General features: G+C 33.7%; 1 protein-coding gene across 1 annotated transcript; it reads right to left on the minus strand.

Annotated features, from left to right (window-relative positions):
* Positions 1–7,275: 7,275 nt before the first annotated feature.
* On the minus strand, positions 7,276–8,321 carry LOC129941241 (uncharacterized). Its single transcript, XM_056049826.1, has one exon. The coding sequence runs from the start codon at positions 8,216–8,218 to the stop codon at positions 7,334–7,336; it is 885 nt and encodes a 294-aa protein (XP_055905801.1). The 5' UTR covers positions 8,219–8,321; the 3' UTR covers positions 7,276–7,333.
* Positions 8,322–19,057: the final 10,736 nt, after the last annotated feature.

The following is a 19,057-nucleotide window of genomic DNA, read 5'->3' on the forward strand; positions in this document are numbered from 1 at the left end:
AGGTTTCGTTTTGGAAATTGAGTGCCTCTGCAGGACAAGACCGCGAGGTTTTCCTTTCACACCTCGGTATAGGACTCAAATTCGAGTTAATACACGAAATCAATTTTTAAGTTTTACTACAAAAATGTATCCTATTAAGTACGTACCTTTTTTTTTTGATTTTTGGGGGATGATTTATCCATTATGCCTTTTTGGGTTTTTTGGTTTTGGATTTGATTTTAGTTTTCTTTCTTTTTCTAGTTTACTCTTTTTTTCTTTTAATTTTATTTTACTTTGCTTTAACTTTTTTTTTGTATCTAGCACACTGATCGATGGAAGAAAAAACTAACTCGGTTGACGTCTGGAGGGTAAAAGAATTGGTTAAGTGCACTTTTACACCACGAGAGCTTGCAATTCAGAATTTCTTACACAGTGGTACACGAGGAATCTAAACGAAGCCGGATACCAATGGTAATTTGGTACGGGACGGCTCGGAACATTGGTTTATTTTTCTCAAACGTCAAACTCTCTGAAACTTTATACCTATGACATATTGGTTTAAGCTTCATGCGCAAGTTTGCGTTGTGTTCAAATGAGCAACATGAATACGATTTTTGACGAAAGTCATTATTCTTATTGGAATATTTGTACTATAGTTTTGTTTTATTTTTTTTTTTTCATTGGATTATATGAGATGTTATATTACTGTCTTATAAGAAATAAACAATTTTTTTTTATTTTTTATACAAACAATATTGTTAATAAGTTGGGAAAATTTTGTGTTTTGGTTTTATTTACTTAATGGAATAGTAAATAAGCGGTTGGTAGTAAGGCAAATTATGAGACCGTTTCCTACATGTATACCTACCAACGTTTTTTTTTCTTCAAATGTTTAAAACATGTTGCAAAGCGGTTTTCAAGTTCATTGTTACTATTTGTGTCGAGTTGATTGCGATATGATTCGTATTATGATTGCAAAAATTAATTTTTAAATAAAATTTGACGTTTCATAACCTTAAATGGATGGTTTTACAAGTGGTTTTCACTGATCTTTCGATATTCTAGCTAGAGCTGCATTTTACTGCCACGCAAACAAACAGCTCTGGAATTCTGGCTTCTATCTCAGTAAATTTTATAAACTTAAAAATAAGTTTTTATTTTGATAAATAGAAGTCGGAAATGGTAATGCAGTGTGGGGACTGCAATTAAAAGAAAAGAGAATATTTTTGAAAAGTTATGAAACATAAACTTAAGAAAGAAGATTTATAAAACTCTTGTGACTTAAATCTACTATTGTGTTCTTCATGCGTAACCTAAATGGCTTATTCGTCACAGTAAAACGCAACGTAAGTCAATTAAGTCTGTCACTTGAATATTTCTGCTACCATTTATTTAAATTTAGTGATGTGTAGCTCATCAGGAGATGTTGATGTTTGTCCTGTCCTGGCCGTTCCATGTTAACAATGCTTGCTGGGCTCTATCTTAAGACGTTGTTCCACCCTTGTTCCCTAAAGAGCTTGCTCACCCCTACAACATTTTCAACACTTCGGCAGTAGAAATTTAACCACTGTTCTATACGTCGATCAAAGACGAGGTTAGATTTCGTTATGTTCTCTTTTATTCATTTGTAATATGATATACCATACATACATATTTATATTATTACATATTATATACTTAAGTATTTTAGGAGTTGCCAGAAGGGCAATATAATATTTATGTATAACAATAATAAATTATAAATATAACATCTCCCCTTTTGAAAAGGGCTTAAAAAATTATAAGCTTGAACCGAAAATATTTGGCTTTCTTATTTCTCTACCGTAGCGCGTTACATAACCCGATCGATTTGTTGAAGTTGCATTGTTTGGTTTCTCGATTTTCTTAACTTCAAGTGGTTTAGTTGATTGTTGTAAAGTTCTCATGTTTTTATTTGAAACCGTATCTGATCGATCTGCAGCAATGGGAGTAGAGGTTCGATCATAAATTAAAGGAGGATGGAAGGACCTTCTTATATGTTCAGTGTTTCTCCGGATTTTCCTTCCGTTTTCATTTTGTATTATGTACGATCGCGGTGAGAAATGTTTGCCTACTATTTTTGCTGGTTCCCAAGAATTCCCATTTTTGAAGACTACATTTTCGTCCTTACTAAAGTTTACCTCACTTCTTTTCCTTCCCAAATTATGAGCTTGAGTGTATTTCATTTGATGCTCATAAGATTTTTGGTAGATATTTGAAATTATCTTAGGCTGTAACGCTTCAATACTTATGGGAAGTTTGGTCCTTAAATTTCTGCTCATTAAAATTTCCGAGGGTGAATAACCTAAAGTTGAAAGAGGAGTTGCCCTATATTCTAACAGAGCAGTGTGAATATCAGTACCCTGTTCACATGCTTTTCGAAGTATCTGCTTTGCAATATGAACTCCTTTTTCGGCTAAACCATTTGATCGTGGATAACGAGGGCTTGAGAAACTAAAATTAAAATTCCAACTTTTAGCAAAACTTTTCAATTCATAGGAACTGAACGGTTGGTTATCCGAAACCACCACTTCCGGAATTCCATGGGTACTAAAAATCTTTTTAAGTGCGATTATAACACTGCTTCCAGTTTTGTTTGGAATAGATTTAATTTCCAACCATTTAGACAAATAATCTACTAATATCAAATAAGATCTACCTCCAAAGTCAAGTAAATCACAACCAATTTTTTGAAAAGGATGAGTGGGAATGGGATGTGGAATTAAATTATGGTGGCTATTGCTAGCTCTGAACTTTTCACAAGTGCGACATTTAAAAACTACATTTTCGATGTCTCGATTCATCATAGGCCAATATAAAATTCGTTTAGCCCTTGCTTTAGTTTTGCTAACACCTATGTGTGACTCATGCAAAATACTAAGCATTTCTTGCACTAAGCTTTGTGGGACAAAGATGCGATCATCATAGAAAAGTAATCCATCTTCAAAATATAAGTGGTCTTTAATATTCCAATAAAATTGTAATTCGTGTGATAAGGCATGTTTTGATTTTGGCCAACCATGTTTAAAGTGTTGTATAATAGACTGTGAAATGTTGTCATTTTGAATAGCTATTTTAAATTGTTCTTTTCTAGACTCGCTCAAGTTAACAGAGTGTACACAATCTCTAAATGAACTATCCATATTTATAGAATTATCGTCTAAAAAGTTTCGCGACAGTAGGTCTGCTACGTGAAGCAACTTGCCCGGTACATACTGTACATCTAAATCATATTTGAGGAGCTTAATTTTCATTTTCTGGAGCCTTGTGGAATGAATTTGACTCAGCTCTTTTGTCATAATAGACACTAATGGCTTGTGATCAGTATGTACAGTCACTTTTCTTCCGTAGATATACGCGTGAAACTTTTCACACGCATAAACTATGCCTAAAAACTCTTTCTCTATCTGTGCGTAGTTTACTTCTGTAGCTGTTAAACTCTTTGATGCAAAACATATTGGCTTTCTATTTTGAAATAAGCAACACCCTAGACCATTTTTAGATGCATCAGTTTGAAGAACTATAGGTTCATTAGGAGAAAAACTATGCAAGGAGGTAGTCCTTGCTAGCTTATCTTTAATTTCATTAAGAATCTGAGAATTCTTTTCCGTCCAAACAAATTCTACATTCTTGCGAAGCAATTCTCTTAAAGGTGCATTTATTTCCGCAAAATTAGGCACAAAGGATCTTAAAAAATTCAAAGTTCCGAAAATTTTTTGTAAATCCTTTTTATTCTCAGGATTTTTAATTCCTTGAATAGCTTTTATTCTTTCTGGGTCAGGTGATAACCCATCCTTAGAGTAAACGTGTCCCAAATACTTTACCTGCTCTACTTTATACTGCAGCTTATGAGGGTTAAATTTTACATTTATTTCTCTAGCTCGCTGCAAAACTCTTTCTAAATTTTCATCGTGTTCCTTTTCTGTTCGACCGCCTACTAAAATATCGTCGATATATACAAAACATCCTGGCAGACATCCAAAATATTTTTCATTAATTTTTTGAAATTTTTCAGGTGCTATATTTACACCGAAAGGCAACACATTAAAATGATAGCAACCAAATGGAGTGCTAAAAACAGTAAGATTTTTGGATTTTGCATCTAATTCTAGCTGCCAAAATCCTTCTTTTAAATCCAGGACTGAAAAATGCTTCATGTCTCTCATAACAAAACAAAAATCTTCAATTTTGGGAATGAGAAAATGTTCATGTTTTATATTTATATTCAATTCTTTAGGATCTAAGCATATTCGTAGAGTACCATTAGGCTTCTCCACAACGACCAGGTTATGACACCATTCCGTAGGAGAGTCTATCTTCGTGATGATTTTCTTTCTTTCCATACCTTTTAAAGTTTCTTTTAATCTATCTCTAAGGCTGATCGGAATACGTCTAGGAGGACGATGGCAAGGAATGGTACCCGACTTAACCTCAATTGAACACTTATCAGGAAACCGACCTATCCCGCTGAAGACATCTACGTTTCGCTTTATTAAATTATCTTTTTGACTATCTGACATTGCAAGTGCATTTACTCTATTTATCAAATTAAATTCAATACAAGACCTAAGACCGAGAATGGGTTTCGAATTTACATTGGCAACCACAAATCTAGTATTCAAACATTTCTCTTTATAAGTGGTAGGTATGACAATTTCACCTACCGTCTCGAGCGCGAACCCACCATATGCTTCCAGATTGGTCTTAGACGACTTCAATTTAATATTTAATTTTTTAAATAAACTCAACGGCAGCACATTAACATCTGCTCCGCTATCTAATTTAAAATTAAAGAAATTGTTACCAACCTTCAACGTCTCCACCCAAATCGATTCCGTGCTATTGATCTCTCTAACTGTATCAATATGTTCAGTATAATAATCTGAGTAATCACTTTCGTCTTGCTCAATTATTTCGCGCACATAAGCATTCTTATTGCAAACGGAATGAAAATGACCGCGTTTATTACAAGCCAAACATTTTTTGTTGTACGCTGGACAGTAACCATATCTATGTTTTTTGTTACATTTTTTACATTTCATATTTTCATTATATTTCTTACTTAAATTACTGTTCTTCTTTACACTGCTATCTACACCTCTTGCACCACCAGTACCCTCTTCTCCGAATTTCGAAAACTGTTCTTTTCTCCGACCTGCACCCTCATCTCTGGACCCCGAAAACTGTTCATTGCGACCACCGGTAAATTTTCTTCTACGTATGTCATCGATACTACTATGACTCTGCATTGTCTTCACTTGACGTGCTGTCAATTCAGCCACCCGGCAAAACTCTATTGCTTTTGCCAAATCTAAATTGTCGATTTTTAGAAGCTGAGCCTGTACGTTTTGATCAGCTATACCAATAACAACTCGATCTCTAAGCATGGACTCTTTTTGTGTACCAAACTCACAACTTTCCACCAATTTAGATATGTCAGCCATAAAATGGTCAAACGGTTCACCTTCTCGTTGGCCCCTTGTATAAAAAACGTATCTTTCATATACCACGTTGCTACGAGGATTGCAATAACTTTCAAAAGCATCCATCACATTTTTAATAAGCTTGGAGTCACTTTCTGATAAAGCAAAAGTGGTGTACAGTTGGATCGCTTCCTCACCCGCACAGCTTAAGAATCTAGCCACCTGGACTTCCTCAATTTCTTTGTCTGTTTTGCTGGCCACTGTATAAATTTTATATAACTGTTTAAACTTTGCCCAATTTTCTTTTAAATTGCCGCTTAACACTAATGGATTAGGTTTTTTAAAATCCATTTTTTTTTTCGGTTTATCACAGTGCCACGCTTTAAGTATACAGTACCAGTTCTTTTACAATTATAGAATTTTTATTAATTAAACGAAATCACAATTTATTTTTATTTTTTTTTCGCTTTTAAATTGCTTTCGACTGCGCCATGTTCTATACGTCGATCAAAGACGAGGTTAGATTTCGTTATGTTCTCTTTTATTCATTTGTAATATGATATACCATACATACATATTTATATTATTACATATTATATACTTAAGTATTTTAGGAGTTGCCAGAAGGGCAATATAATATTTATGTATAACAATAATAAATTATAAATATAACAACCACGTACACAAAATTTATTGTTTAATATGTTTAACAGTTTCTAAAATTGAAAGAAAGTTTGTAAAACTATCACATCATATGCTTGGGTTCATTGCGCAGTGTTGACAAATCCTCTAATACTGTCTCGAGTTATGAAAAGATGCATATCGAGTTTTCAATTCGAAAAACTATCAGTCACTAGTTTCAAGTTCTTTAAAAGCTGTCTTATTACATAAAACTTCTTGCTAATATCCTCATTGCTTTCCACAGAAACTCACATCAGTAAAAGAAAATCAACATCGATTTTTTTTCGAAAATCATCAGAAACACTCATTGAAAAACCTCTCGAACAACTTTGCAATAAGAACTTTCAACAAAAAAAAAAGGAGAAGCATATAACAAGCCTTTATTTTATCCCTCAACCCTTAGGCTCCATATCAAATTGACAAAATTATTTTGTGGTCAAATGAACAACGTTTGTTTGCGGTCAAAGAGACACGAGGATATAAAACAGAAAACTGTTTTGTAAACTTATAGTATTTTCCATGCAGGACGCAATCAAAAGTTTTTCCCTTAATGACGCTTCGTCCGTTTTGAAGTTTTCCTTTTGCTTTTTTTTTGAGTCAAAAGAAGAAATATAAACCAAAAATTTCAAAAACTACAAAAAAAGATAGAAAATTTCTCAGCTCTGCTTTTATATTGGAAAAGAACTTGTTTATAGAGTTGCTGCATTTGAGTTCGAGAGTTTTGGTATAGTTTTGGTAAGGTTTGGCTGTTTCGTTCGGGGTTGATTGCTAAGGACCTAAAAAGTCAAATGGAAAATGTTTTGCGGTCAATTTCAATGTTATTTTCAGATTTATAAGTTTTAAACTAGTCAAAAGAAGCATCAAATCATATCGTAGAAAAGGAGAGGAATGGGTGCACCGCTTGTTAGGGATGATGATGATGAGGATGAAAAGGTGTTTTTTTCTGAGGATACAACAATCTAAAGAGTGCGAGATGAGATTTATATTTTTCACGGAATCATCATGATTTAAATGGTAAGTACCTTTAAGAGCAGATTATTTCGAGCAATTTTGTTTACCTTATCCGTCTATGAAAAGTTTTGAAAGAGTTTATTTTTAAGCGTGATGAGAGTCTTTTATACAAGTTTTTAAGTTAAAGTGAGCGAAATGGGTTAGATTTAGAGTTAACTTTGAAAAAAAATAGAGGTTTTTAATTTCCATTGAAATAATTTATTCGTCTTTTTTTTTAAACTTTACTCCTCGGTGTGTTCGCCCTTGGTGTGTTCGCAAATCCTCACTGACTTCTTTCGACAACAACATTTTTCGGAGAGTTGTTCCAACTGAGAACGCAATCGATCAATTAAATATCCCTGACGTCTCCGAATATTACCCATTGACTGTAGATCTTTCTTCATCTGAGGCATACTGTTGGCCAATTCAGTTTCGTCGTCCATTCCACAAAAAGCAACATAAGTAAGTTCGGCCAGCAAATTGTCCCGTTCATCGGGCCGAGCTTGAATTATTTGCCTCAATCGAAATTGAACCTTCGCAAATTGTGAGGTTAGAGCAAAGAAAGCCATCTGAAGAGATTCATATTCTTTTTCTAGAGCCAAGATATCAGTTGAATCAGATGATTTTAGGCGAGGTGGTATTTGCGATTCCAAGGAGCTGTTTGATGAAACTAAGGAAGGCGGTTTTGGAAAACTTGATATGCTTTTTGTTTGTTGTTCGGGGAAGTTTTGGTCAATCGAATGCTTGGAAACTGATTTCGTGATGGGTATTTCATTTTTTTCATTTTCTTTAATTGGTGGAATTGAGAGAATATCGTTGCAATTGTCGTTACATGAATAGATTTTGTTTTGTTCGGGGCAGTTTTGGTCAATCGAATGCTTGGAAACTGATTTTGTGATGGGTATTTCATTTTTTTCATTTTCTTCAATTGGTGGAATTGAACGAATATCCGAGTTGTCGTTACATGAATTGATTTTGTTTTGTTCGGGGCAGTTTTGGTCAATCGAATGCTTGGAAACTGATTTTGTGATGGGTATTTCATTTTTTTCATTTTCTTCAATTGGTGGAATTGAGCGAATATCCAAGTTGTCGTTAGATGAATTGGTTTTGTTTTCTTCGAATGACATTTTTGGAGCAAAGAAATTGATTTTTTTGTTTTTAAATTTTGACGTTTTGTAGAAAAGAAAACTAAAATGAAAAAAAGTTGTTTTTAATGAGTTGAATTTAGTTTAGGATAATTCTACTCACTTGCCTAGCGGGATATAAAAACACACACAATTAAAAAAAAAAAAAAAAATAGCGATGTTATTTTGACTTACCATAGTTTTTATTAATATAGAAATTACTAAATTATATTGACTTCGAAATCATTGCATATCTCAAACTTTCACTACAGGCCACGGATTGCTTGAAGGATTATGGTCTTAAGTTAGTGATGTAATCGTTTTCGGATTGTTGATATAACATGGGTCCTTTATGGTTCCATGCAAGAAACGTAATTTGCAAAGATTTAAACTTTTCAACTCAATAGTTTCCTCTTTGCAAATTTGCGTTTGATGAAACGTAAATTGTAAAGTGAAAAGTGTTTGATGAAAAACGGCTCTACTGTATTTCGCTGATTTTGTTTTGAGTTATTAAACAAATTATAAAAACCGTGTCCCTGCGGATAGTTTTTATTTTGAAATTATTTATTAAATCATGTATTGTTTTTTATTACTTTTGTAACATTTTTTTTTGTTTTAGACGGATAATCGTTAAATGTTAACTTTAACCAATTAAATTATATAAGTTTTAAAAATAATGATAAATTGTAGGCCGGATACAAATTTCTTTTAAAAATGCAATACAATTAAAGAAAAATGTTGTATATGTATTATAAAGAGAAAACATTCCCATTTATTATGAATGTATGATAATGGATTCCTGTCAGAATTTCTAGAGGTGAAGCTCTGAGTGTTATCCTGTATAATCACTTAGTATAGTCTCAACCAAAAATGAATCGAAATTTTGTCCATTTCTAACTAAACTAACTTGATTTTTGAAAAAAAAACTACAAATAATTTAACAAATCTATGAACACAATTTAGACAAAGTTTTAAACCGGGACCCATCTGTGCCACTGGACATTCTACTCTACCTGACAGCTCTTGATAGACTTAGGAAAACAAATAGCTACAAGCTCTGCTATTCCCCTCAAGGCCTTATCACCAGGGTCGGATTTAGAGGTCCAGAGGCCTCAGGACAATTAAGGAGCGGATGCCCCCTCGCCCCAAACTATTCTCGAGTTTTATTTATTGTGAAACCAAGTAGATTCTTTTAGTGTTGAACAAACACATAAAAATATAAACGGGAAAAAGAATTATCTGCAATTAAATTTTAGGGTTAACGAACGGAAATTTTCGAGCTTTTTTCGGCGAAATATTGTTGATGATTTCGTTGAAATCCAGTTCTCGGAGTTAATCGCTAACAATGCTCAGGAGAGAAAGCTTCGACAGACACTTTTGTAACATCGTGGTTTGAAGCCTATTTTTTTAATTTTCATTTTTGAAAACGACTGCTCTCCATTTCAATTTGTTACCATCAAAACCAAATATATTCTCAATACAATTTCGAGGTTTGGGAATGCAGCTCTGAAATTTTGATTTTCGAGAATTTGGTCGTAAAATAGTTCCGGCGATTGATCTGTTGCATAGTCCTTTTCCTTTTTGTACAAGTCATCAAAGACACAAATTGAACCAACTCATTCCCAATACCAAAACTAAGCTCCAATACCGGATAGACTTTCATTAATGCCTCTGCTGCAGCGTTTAAATTTTCAGAATCCATCTTCTCGATGTGATTCAGGAATCCAAACCTCGGACGTACAGCTTCATAGACTAGGCATGCGATCTTTCAGTAAGAGAAATGGACAGATTTGGGTGACAGATTTGCGTCTTGTGCTTACCCGTAATCGAGCGGATTCAACCTCACATTTCTCCTTCTGGTGCGGGTGCGTGATTGTACATATTCATCAGTATGGGATATTTTTCTTGGTGCTTCCTCGTATTTGGCACAATCATTTCCTTTTATTTCCACGAATCATTTCAATGATTCTAGTGCACGCATTGTCGATTCAAGAATTATTTTCGCGTCTTGCAACATCTTGTTTGTAGCGTTGAATCTCTCCAAGATATCGTTGTTTACTAGTGTTTACAAGTTCGAATTTGAAACAAACATTTTCCGAAGTCTCTATTGTGGGGCCCCCGTTTGTGGAGGCTCCAAAACTTCCACCTCGGTTGCCCTCCTCTCAATCCAGCCTTACTAATCACGGTGGGTTGATAAGAACATTGGCCACTATGAAATTCTTAAGTAGTAAGAATCAATTCCAAGGTACACAGACTACCCCAACTATAGTTCGGCAGAAACTTCCAAGTTTCTTTACCTTCTAGATTTTTCAAAAACAAATGAAGTGGCTTAAACTAAGACGCTCCTACCGCTTTCGCAATCATAGTGTTCCTGACTTAAGGAATATGCGATATGAATATCTGATATCCGTATTTTTTCAGATTGTCATCCCATTTTCAGAAGTTATTGTAATGGGTCGGATTTGTCAAATTGGAAATTTTGACATTTCTCGACGTTTCAAGGTAACTAGAGCCGAAATAAAACGATATTTAGAAAGATGTCTGTGCGTGCGTGTGTACGTAAGTTCGTACGTCTGTACGTTCGCGACGTTTTTTTCCTTGTCCATAGCTCAAGAACTAGAAAAGATATCGACTTCAAATACATTTTTTTATGCTTGTACAGATAATAATGCAGAAAGATGCAGAAAGGGCTCTCAAGAAAATTGCGTGGGTGGTTTTTTTTATTATAGCAGGTTTAAAAAAGGTGAACATTTTGGTTAACCCAAAATATCTCGCGAACCAATGACGCTATAGACTTGATTTAAATTTTATATTATAAATTGTAACGTGAAATTAACTACTACAGAAAGGGTTTCCACGTTAAGTAATCATCAGGTGCAAGATCTATATTATAGCTTCTTCCGCTAGCTCTATCCAATCTCTAAACCAACTTGATTTGCTATTTATCGTCTGAAGTGCTGCTTTTTTAGGCAGACGCTCATCAGACATTTTAAGTACATTATATATGTAGTCAACTTGAAATTTAAGAGTTTTAATAAATAGTGGCGATATACGGGTTGCCAGCATAAGAATGTAATTCGGAGCATTGGTGGTAGTCGAAATATTCTTTTGATATAAAATCGGAAAAGTTTTTCTGCGGTATCATATTTTTTACTACCCCACACTTGGGCTGCATACATCAATGTTGACTCAGCTACCGTATTTTTTGCTTTTTATAGTTTTTCGGTGAGATATCTTTCCATATTGTTATTTTTTGTGACAATGATCCCTAAATATTTGTATTCGTTAACGACTTCGATTCTCTCATTGTTAAATGTCCACAGCTCTTGCCCACCTACTCTTCCTCCACCTTTGCGAAAAACCATATTCTTCGACTTCTCTAGACTGACAAATAATTTCCACGTTCTGCAATACTCACTAAGTTTATTAATCATTAGTTGCAGCGATTGTGGTGAGTACGCAAATAACACTATGTCATCCGCAAAAAGAAGGGCCTTGATGATAGTTCCAGCATATTCCACTCCTCCCGGCAATCAATCGGTGATATCGTCAATAAAAAGTGCAAATAAGCTTGGACTTAACATACAATCTTCCCTTACACCTGTCATCGTTTCAAACTAATCGGAAACGTTTTCTCCATCTCATACAGCTGCTTTGGTATCCATATAGATGTTTTGCAGTACGCGTCCGAACTTATATGACTTTCATTTTCGGTCTATTGTGTCGAAAGCTGGCTTAAAATCAACGAAAAAAAACATATAGTTTCTTGTTTCGGTCCAAAAAGAAATCAGCGATACTACGTAGAACAAAAATGTTGTCTACGGTGGAATATCCTTGTCTAAGTCCAGCTTGAAATTCCTTCAATAGCTTGTAAGAGCCAATCCACGTTCTAAGTCGACTGTGCAAAACCGCAGTAAATATTTTGTATGATGCATTCAAGAAAGAAATTCCTCTATACTTTGCAGGGTCCATTGAACTACCTTTTTTGTGGATTTGAAAAATTAGAGCTTCTTTAAATTCCTGTGGTATCATTCCGTGATCCATGATTTTGTTAAATATGACCGTTGTCTTGTTGATCAACTCGTCCGACCCATACTTGTAGAATTCCGAAGATATTCTATTGGAACCAGCAGCTTTACCATCCTTGAGTCCTTACATGGATGTATTTAACTCATCTCTCTGGATTGTTCCGTCTAAAAGTTTCTCGTTAAAAGCTCGTTGTGCAAATTGAATCGTATCACTGCTCGTAGACAAATGATTGAGCAGTCCGAAATAATGCATTTTAGAGATTTCTAATGATAACATAAACCTTGTCATTAATTGTTTGCGCTTTCTTCCAGAACTCACTCGTGGTCTTACAACTAACTAGGCTTTTAGCTTCATTTTCGGAGTAAGATAATATTTTCTCCTTACACAATGTTTTAAATTTAAGGTTCAGTAGGAGGTAATTCCTTTTTTCAAACTCATCTTTGGCTCGTCTGTACCGCTTAAGCGCTGCGTATGATTGCTTCCTTGGTACCATGCAATCTGAGTCAAACCAGTACTCTTTAAACTCAACACTTCGACTGTGCTTCTTAAGTATCGGAGACGCTTTCTTATTTCTAGTTTTTGACGGTTGTAAGATAAAAATTAATAAAAGCTGTACAAAATTGATTTTCGACTCAAATTTTTTTTAAAACCTTGAGATATTGGCCTTAAATTACTTTTATGTTCTAAAAAATATTGGTTGTCAACATTCAGTTCAATTTTGAGAAAAATTTTGGGTGTCCCAAAATTAACGCAAGATTTGAATTAAATAGAAAACGCCGTTTTTAGTCTTTTGATAGTTATATTTTTATTGACTCGTAAAGTACTTAGGATAGGGTTATGTATGGAATAACACATCGGACAAATGGCCTCCACGGCTTTGCATGCACATGCGCACTCTTTTATTGAAATTTTCGATGACCATTCTGCATAAATGTGGCTGAATTTCGGTGATGCAGCCTTAAATGCACGGGTGGTTGTGGGCTTGTTGACATAGACTTTTGATTTTAAATAACCCCATAAAAAGAAGTCTAATGGTGTCAAATCACACGATCTAGGAGGCCAATTTTGATCACCGAAACGAGAGAGTACACGACCTGGAAATGTCTCATACAGTAATTGAAATGTTTCACGGGCTGTATGACATGTGGCACCGTCTTGTTGAAACCACCTATTGGACACATCAATATCATCCAATTTTGGCAGAAAGAACTGTATAATCATGTCGCGATATCGAGCACCAGTAACAGTCACTGCTTGACCAGCATCATTTTCAAAAAAATGTGGCCCAATTATGCCTCCAGCCCAAAATCCACACCATACAGTCACGCGTTGTAAATGCATTTGTTTTTCGACAATCACATGTGGGTTCTCCGAACCCCAAATGCGGCAATTTTGGCGATTAACAAAGCCATCAAGATGAAAATTTGCTTCATCGCTTAGGATGATTTTGCTCGAAAAATCAGGGTCCATTTTGTTGATGTTCAATAATCCATTCAACGAACTCTCTTCTCTGTCCATGGTCATTAGGCTTCAATTGTTGTGTTAATTGAATTTTGTAGGCATGAAGACACAGATCTTTGGTGAGTATACGCTGGAGAGAGGTTCTTGAAATTTGCAATTCTTGTCCACTACGGACGTCGAATTGAGGTTCCTGGATTGTCAGCAACACTCTCACTCACTGCTTCGACATTCACATTTGAACGACCAGTGTGTTTGGCGTCTCTAACGGATCCAGTCTCCATGAATTTTTCAATTAATCTCTTCACAGTTGACGAAGTTAAAACACTATTCCGACCATATTTTGTATACAATTTTCGAACTGCAGCCGCCAAGCTTTCACTATTTTTGAAATATTCTTTAATAATGAAGACACGTTGTTTTATCGTGCAATGCTCCATTTTTAATAACCCTATACTGTTAGCTGTCAAATTGCTTTTTTTTCAGGGTTGCCAACACTTCACTGCACAAATGGCGGCAAATTCATATCTTGCGTTAATTTTGGGACACCCTTTATAAAAATCCAACAGTCCGTTTTTTCATAAAAAATAAAATCTACACAAAATAGTATGGAAATATGGCAAAAATTGATGTTCGGTTTTTGATATCTCTCAAATTAATTGTATTCATCCAAATTGTAAAAATTAAAGCAATGCTACTAAAATTGGTAAACAAATTTTGTCGACTAAATATCTATTTAACAAAAGCAGATATTCATAATGAACTATTTTTGTATATGAGAAGTATTGTTGATTATTTTAAAATTTGTAAGAATAATTCAACTAACAACTTTTTTAACCCAACACGAAAACCTACAAACTTTTAAGCAAGGCAAATAGACAAACGGTATGGGAAGTTATCATTGTGGGTCGCATCTCAGCCATTTTTTTTTAAATTTCTTATTGGTTTAATTTTTTCAACATGAAACATTTAATCGTAAGGTCATATTTTAGTTCATAATTTTTCAACGATTGTGTTGAATTTGAAAATGTTGATAATATTTTCAGTATATACCCAATCTCATTCCTAATTCGATAAAATTGTTAATTTTGTTAGGAGCCAGGTCTCCACGGGGGAATGCTTTGGAGTACTGGAAGAGGCTTCAGCACGCTTGTCATTGCACGGCTCAGCTCGTCGCGTGGGGTGGTTCTTGCCACCTCCCAGTACACCTCCTGCTCGACTAAACATTAATTTCATTCGTGCCTAAGGTAACTAAAAGATATAAATGACACAAACCTGAGAACTTTGACGATATCTAAGAGAAATTTGAAATCGGTGCTTCGAAATTAAGTTTAAAAAAAATCCAAAAAAAATAATATGCCTAATCTAATATAATTAAAAAAAAACCTTCACCAAAAAAAAAATAATAATAATAATAAAAATTAATAAAAAAAAAGAAATTTAAAAAAAAAGAATAAAAGAAAACTAAACCCTAACTAAAACTAAAATAAAAAAATCTAAAAATGAAAACCTATTCTTCCTAAAGCACCTCTTTCTAACCTACCCAAATATCGTCACACTGAATCCCAAACGTTCGTCTGATGTTATTGACGAAAGTCTGGCCAGCCCGCCCAAGTATCATGAAGATACTTCCTTCGCTATCTCCATGGCCGAATGTAGCGGAAATAGCCCCTAAAATGACTCAACCAGTCACAAATTCGTCCGTTTCAAAAGTTAGTCTGTCATGTCTAAAGAAAATTCAGAATAGCATCTGGACGGCCTTGCCAAGCCTCCACACACCACTAGCTTCAATTAATATACCATTTTATTTTCAATGTTACTTCAAATTATAATTTTGTTTATTAATTTTTCGGTCATTAAAAATAACAAAAAAACTTAATCGAGTTCTCTTATACTTATTGAACAAAATTAATTGAAATAAAAGAAATTAAAAAAAAATGTATATAAAACAAAAAAAATTCAAATCTAAATTCATAAAAAAATTGATCTTAGAGGCTTTTACTTTTTTGATCTTTTATCAAACTAAAAACAAAAGGTTCTTACTTACGATTTTTCCTTAGTCCCTCGTCGTTCTGCCGGCAGCACGTTGAGACCCAGGTGTAGCACTTTCGCCACCACTGAATTTATTTCTTTCAAGTTTTTTTATTTTTAGCCTATAAAATCACTTTTTTTCTTAATTTAAACCGAATTTAAATAAAATAAAAAAAAACAAATTCAATTAGGTAAAACAAATTTTAGAGAACTAGATTCACTGATTTTTTTACTTTTACGTTACTTAGATTAAATAAAAAATTTAAAGTTCTTCCTTTTTCTACACTTTTCTTCTTCGACTTTTTTTTACTGGACACTAATTTTTTTTTTTTTTTTATATTTAAATCCCTTAGTTTTATTTCTTCGAGGGATATCTATATATATCTATTCTTGTAGATATAAAGTACCCTCTTTGAAACTACTTTAAGGGTCTTTGTAGTTATTTCCTTTGTTCCAGACAAAGGAATACTCCCACTTTCTTGAATGTCCTTCCTCAAAGTCATGAAATTCGAAGGAGGCAACAAAAAAACTCCGCAGAGGCTCAGGCTTCTGCTTCTAAAATCCCTGATCTTTGGATCTTCACCTGAACCTAATAAAAAAAAGGTAAATCACCCATCAGACCAAAACTCTAAGGCTTCCATTTTATGGTCACATACCTCTGCTGCTATATATATCTATATATATATTAATATCGCCAAAAAAAGTTTCTACAATTTGTCCAGATTTCCTGTCCAATTTAGTGGATGAAATTCACTCTATATATTAGATTGTATATATATTATGTCTTATTTTATTTTTATAATTTAACTATATTTTACCTTTATCTTTATTAAATTCCAATCACTTAAAACCGATAGATTTTAAATTTAAAAAAAAAACTGTTCGTTAAAACTCACTCGCCGTTAACACTTCTATTTTCTAAGTTATCAAACTTAAGAATGACCATAAAATCCTTGAGGCTAGTTCCTAGTCATTCTCCTATTAACTAAGTAAATAGTTACCACTACCTCTGAGTGAGATCACTATTTTTCCACCCACACTTATTTTCCATCCCTATCACAGATAATTAACCCCCCTCATCCACGTCCAAGAAATCGTACTCACACATTCATACTACTACTACAGTCTTATATCTCTCAGTCTATTTCCTCTTCTATTACTCTAATCTCAATCTCAATCTAATTCCTAAATTCCTAATTAATCCTATTATTTATCTTAACTTATTAATCTAATCTTTTTCCTTATAAATCTAATATCGTAAATTATTTATTTAAATAAACTTTCATCTCATCCTGTATTAATACTACTTATCTTAGACTTGAACCATTGAAAAATTCATTTAAGTTCATCTAGTGAATGAACAGTCGTGTCTAATATATTCCTGCGCATGCGCTAGTAGAAGTTTTTCTATCCCCTTATCCCTTGTGTGAAAATGAGACAAAGCTACTATTGCATGCGCAGAACGAAATGACTAGATAGGGTAACACATAGGAATTGTCAAAAGAAAATCAAAACAAACATGGACGTACTCAGAAGAGCAGAAATTATGTTGGTAAGTATTATTAAATAAATTTAACTAATTTCTAGCAATAGTAATTATATTTTTATTATTGTTATTTCTTTTTCAGGGGTTCCTTAATATTTTCCTGTATAATCAAGGTAAGTCGCAACTACGTAGAGTGGTGAATTTGTGTCGTAAAGATTCGAATGTGAAAGCAATCGAATCCCTGCAAAACAACTTCATCACTTTGCATAGTTAATATATAATTATTATTTTTGTTTCTACTAAATTTATTTTTACTTTCAAAATAGAAAGCAATCAGAGGACCATTGACCCATTCTGTAGGTGACAAGCTACCGAGGATGGATAAGGCCACCTCAGTTGTAAAAGAAAATCGTCATCGTTGGAATGGAAGACGGTGTCGTCGCCGTCGCGCAGCCGCGCCGCCGCGTCGGCTATAGATATTCATATACATATGAGTATATGAACATTTATATGGCCACGCAACAGGCTCGATGGAAGTGGCTGAGTGGCCGTGAGGCTACTTACATCGTAAAAAAAAAGTGGTCATAATTGGTTAGTATCTTATCATTTTCTTTAAATGGTCTCGTAGTGTGGCTGAGCCCATTACCTGAGGTCCCATGCTCTATTATTTTCATTGTCGAGCAGCTCTTTTATGTTTGTTTGTTTTCTTTCAGGTAAAGCCTGCATATACTCTTTGGTAACAGCCTACTTTCTAACGTTTCTATAAAGGAAAATTAACACAGCTTCTGTAAAAATTAAATAATTAGTTATTTGAAGTAGCTATATATCTAATATCACAGGTAAAATAAAAAAATTCAGTATTTATTCTACTAAAAAAATCAGGTACTATCGCTTACTAATTAAATATCACATATTATATAAAAAAAACTAAGCTAAAAAAAATCACAGTTTATAAAAAGCTAAGCTACCTAACTAAACTAAAAAAAAATATCACAGATTATAAAAAGCTAATCTACCTAACTAAACTAAAAAAAAATATCACAGATTATAAAAAAAAAACTAGGCTAACGAACTAAACTAAAGAAAAATATCACAGATTATAAAAAAAAAACTAGGCTAACGAACTAAACTAAAGAAAAATATCACAGATTATAAAAAGCTAATCTACCTAACTAAACTAAAAAAAAATATCACAGATTATAAAAAAAAACTAGGCTAACGAACTAAACTAAAGAAAAATATCACAGATTATAAAAAGCTAAGCTACCTAACTAAAGAAGAATATCACAGATTATAAATGTAAATATAAAATAACATCTAAGAATAAACAAAAAAAAATTGAAGTAGCTTTACCTCACTCTAATATCACAGTGGGCAACATCGTCTGAGTGCGTCAATTTGATTTTTATTTTTAAACATGCAAGTCTTTCGCATGATAAACTCCTACTTTGTCACCTTTTAGATTTCCTATTTCATAAAGGGAATTTCCTACTGGTTTTAGAATTATGGATTTTATGAATTTTGGACCGAGTTTCGCGTTATAATTTTCAATTGCATTGCTTTGCTTGAAGTTTCGTCGGTAAACTATTTGGCCAGTTTTATACTGGATTTCTCGGCTTCGTGTATTATATACTTTAGTAGCTTTTTGGTGTGCTAACTTCAGATTTTCAAAAATCTTCTTTCTTATTAACGCTAGTCTGTCGTCTTTGTTTAGAATTTCGATCTTTGATTCTTTTACTGCTCCTAACTTTCGGAGTAGTTCATATGTTTTTCCGTTCTGAATCATTGGTGTTCCAAATATCGCATAGTATGGTTCAACATCAATAGCATCATGTACA

The sequence above is a fragment of the Eupeodes corollae genome, chromosome 1 (assembly GCF_945859685.1).
Source record: "Eupeodes corollae chromosome 1, idEupCoro1.1, whole genome shotgun sequence".
NCBI lineage: Eukaryota > Metazoa > Arthropoda > Insecta > Diptera > Syrphidae > Eupeodes > Eupeodes corollae.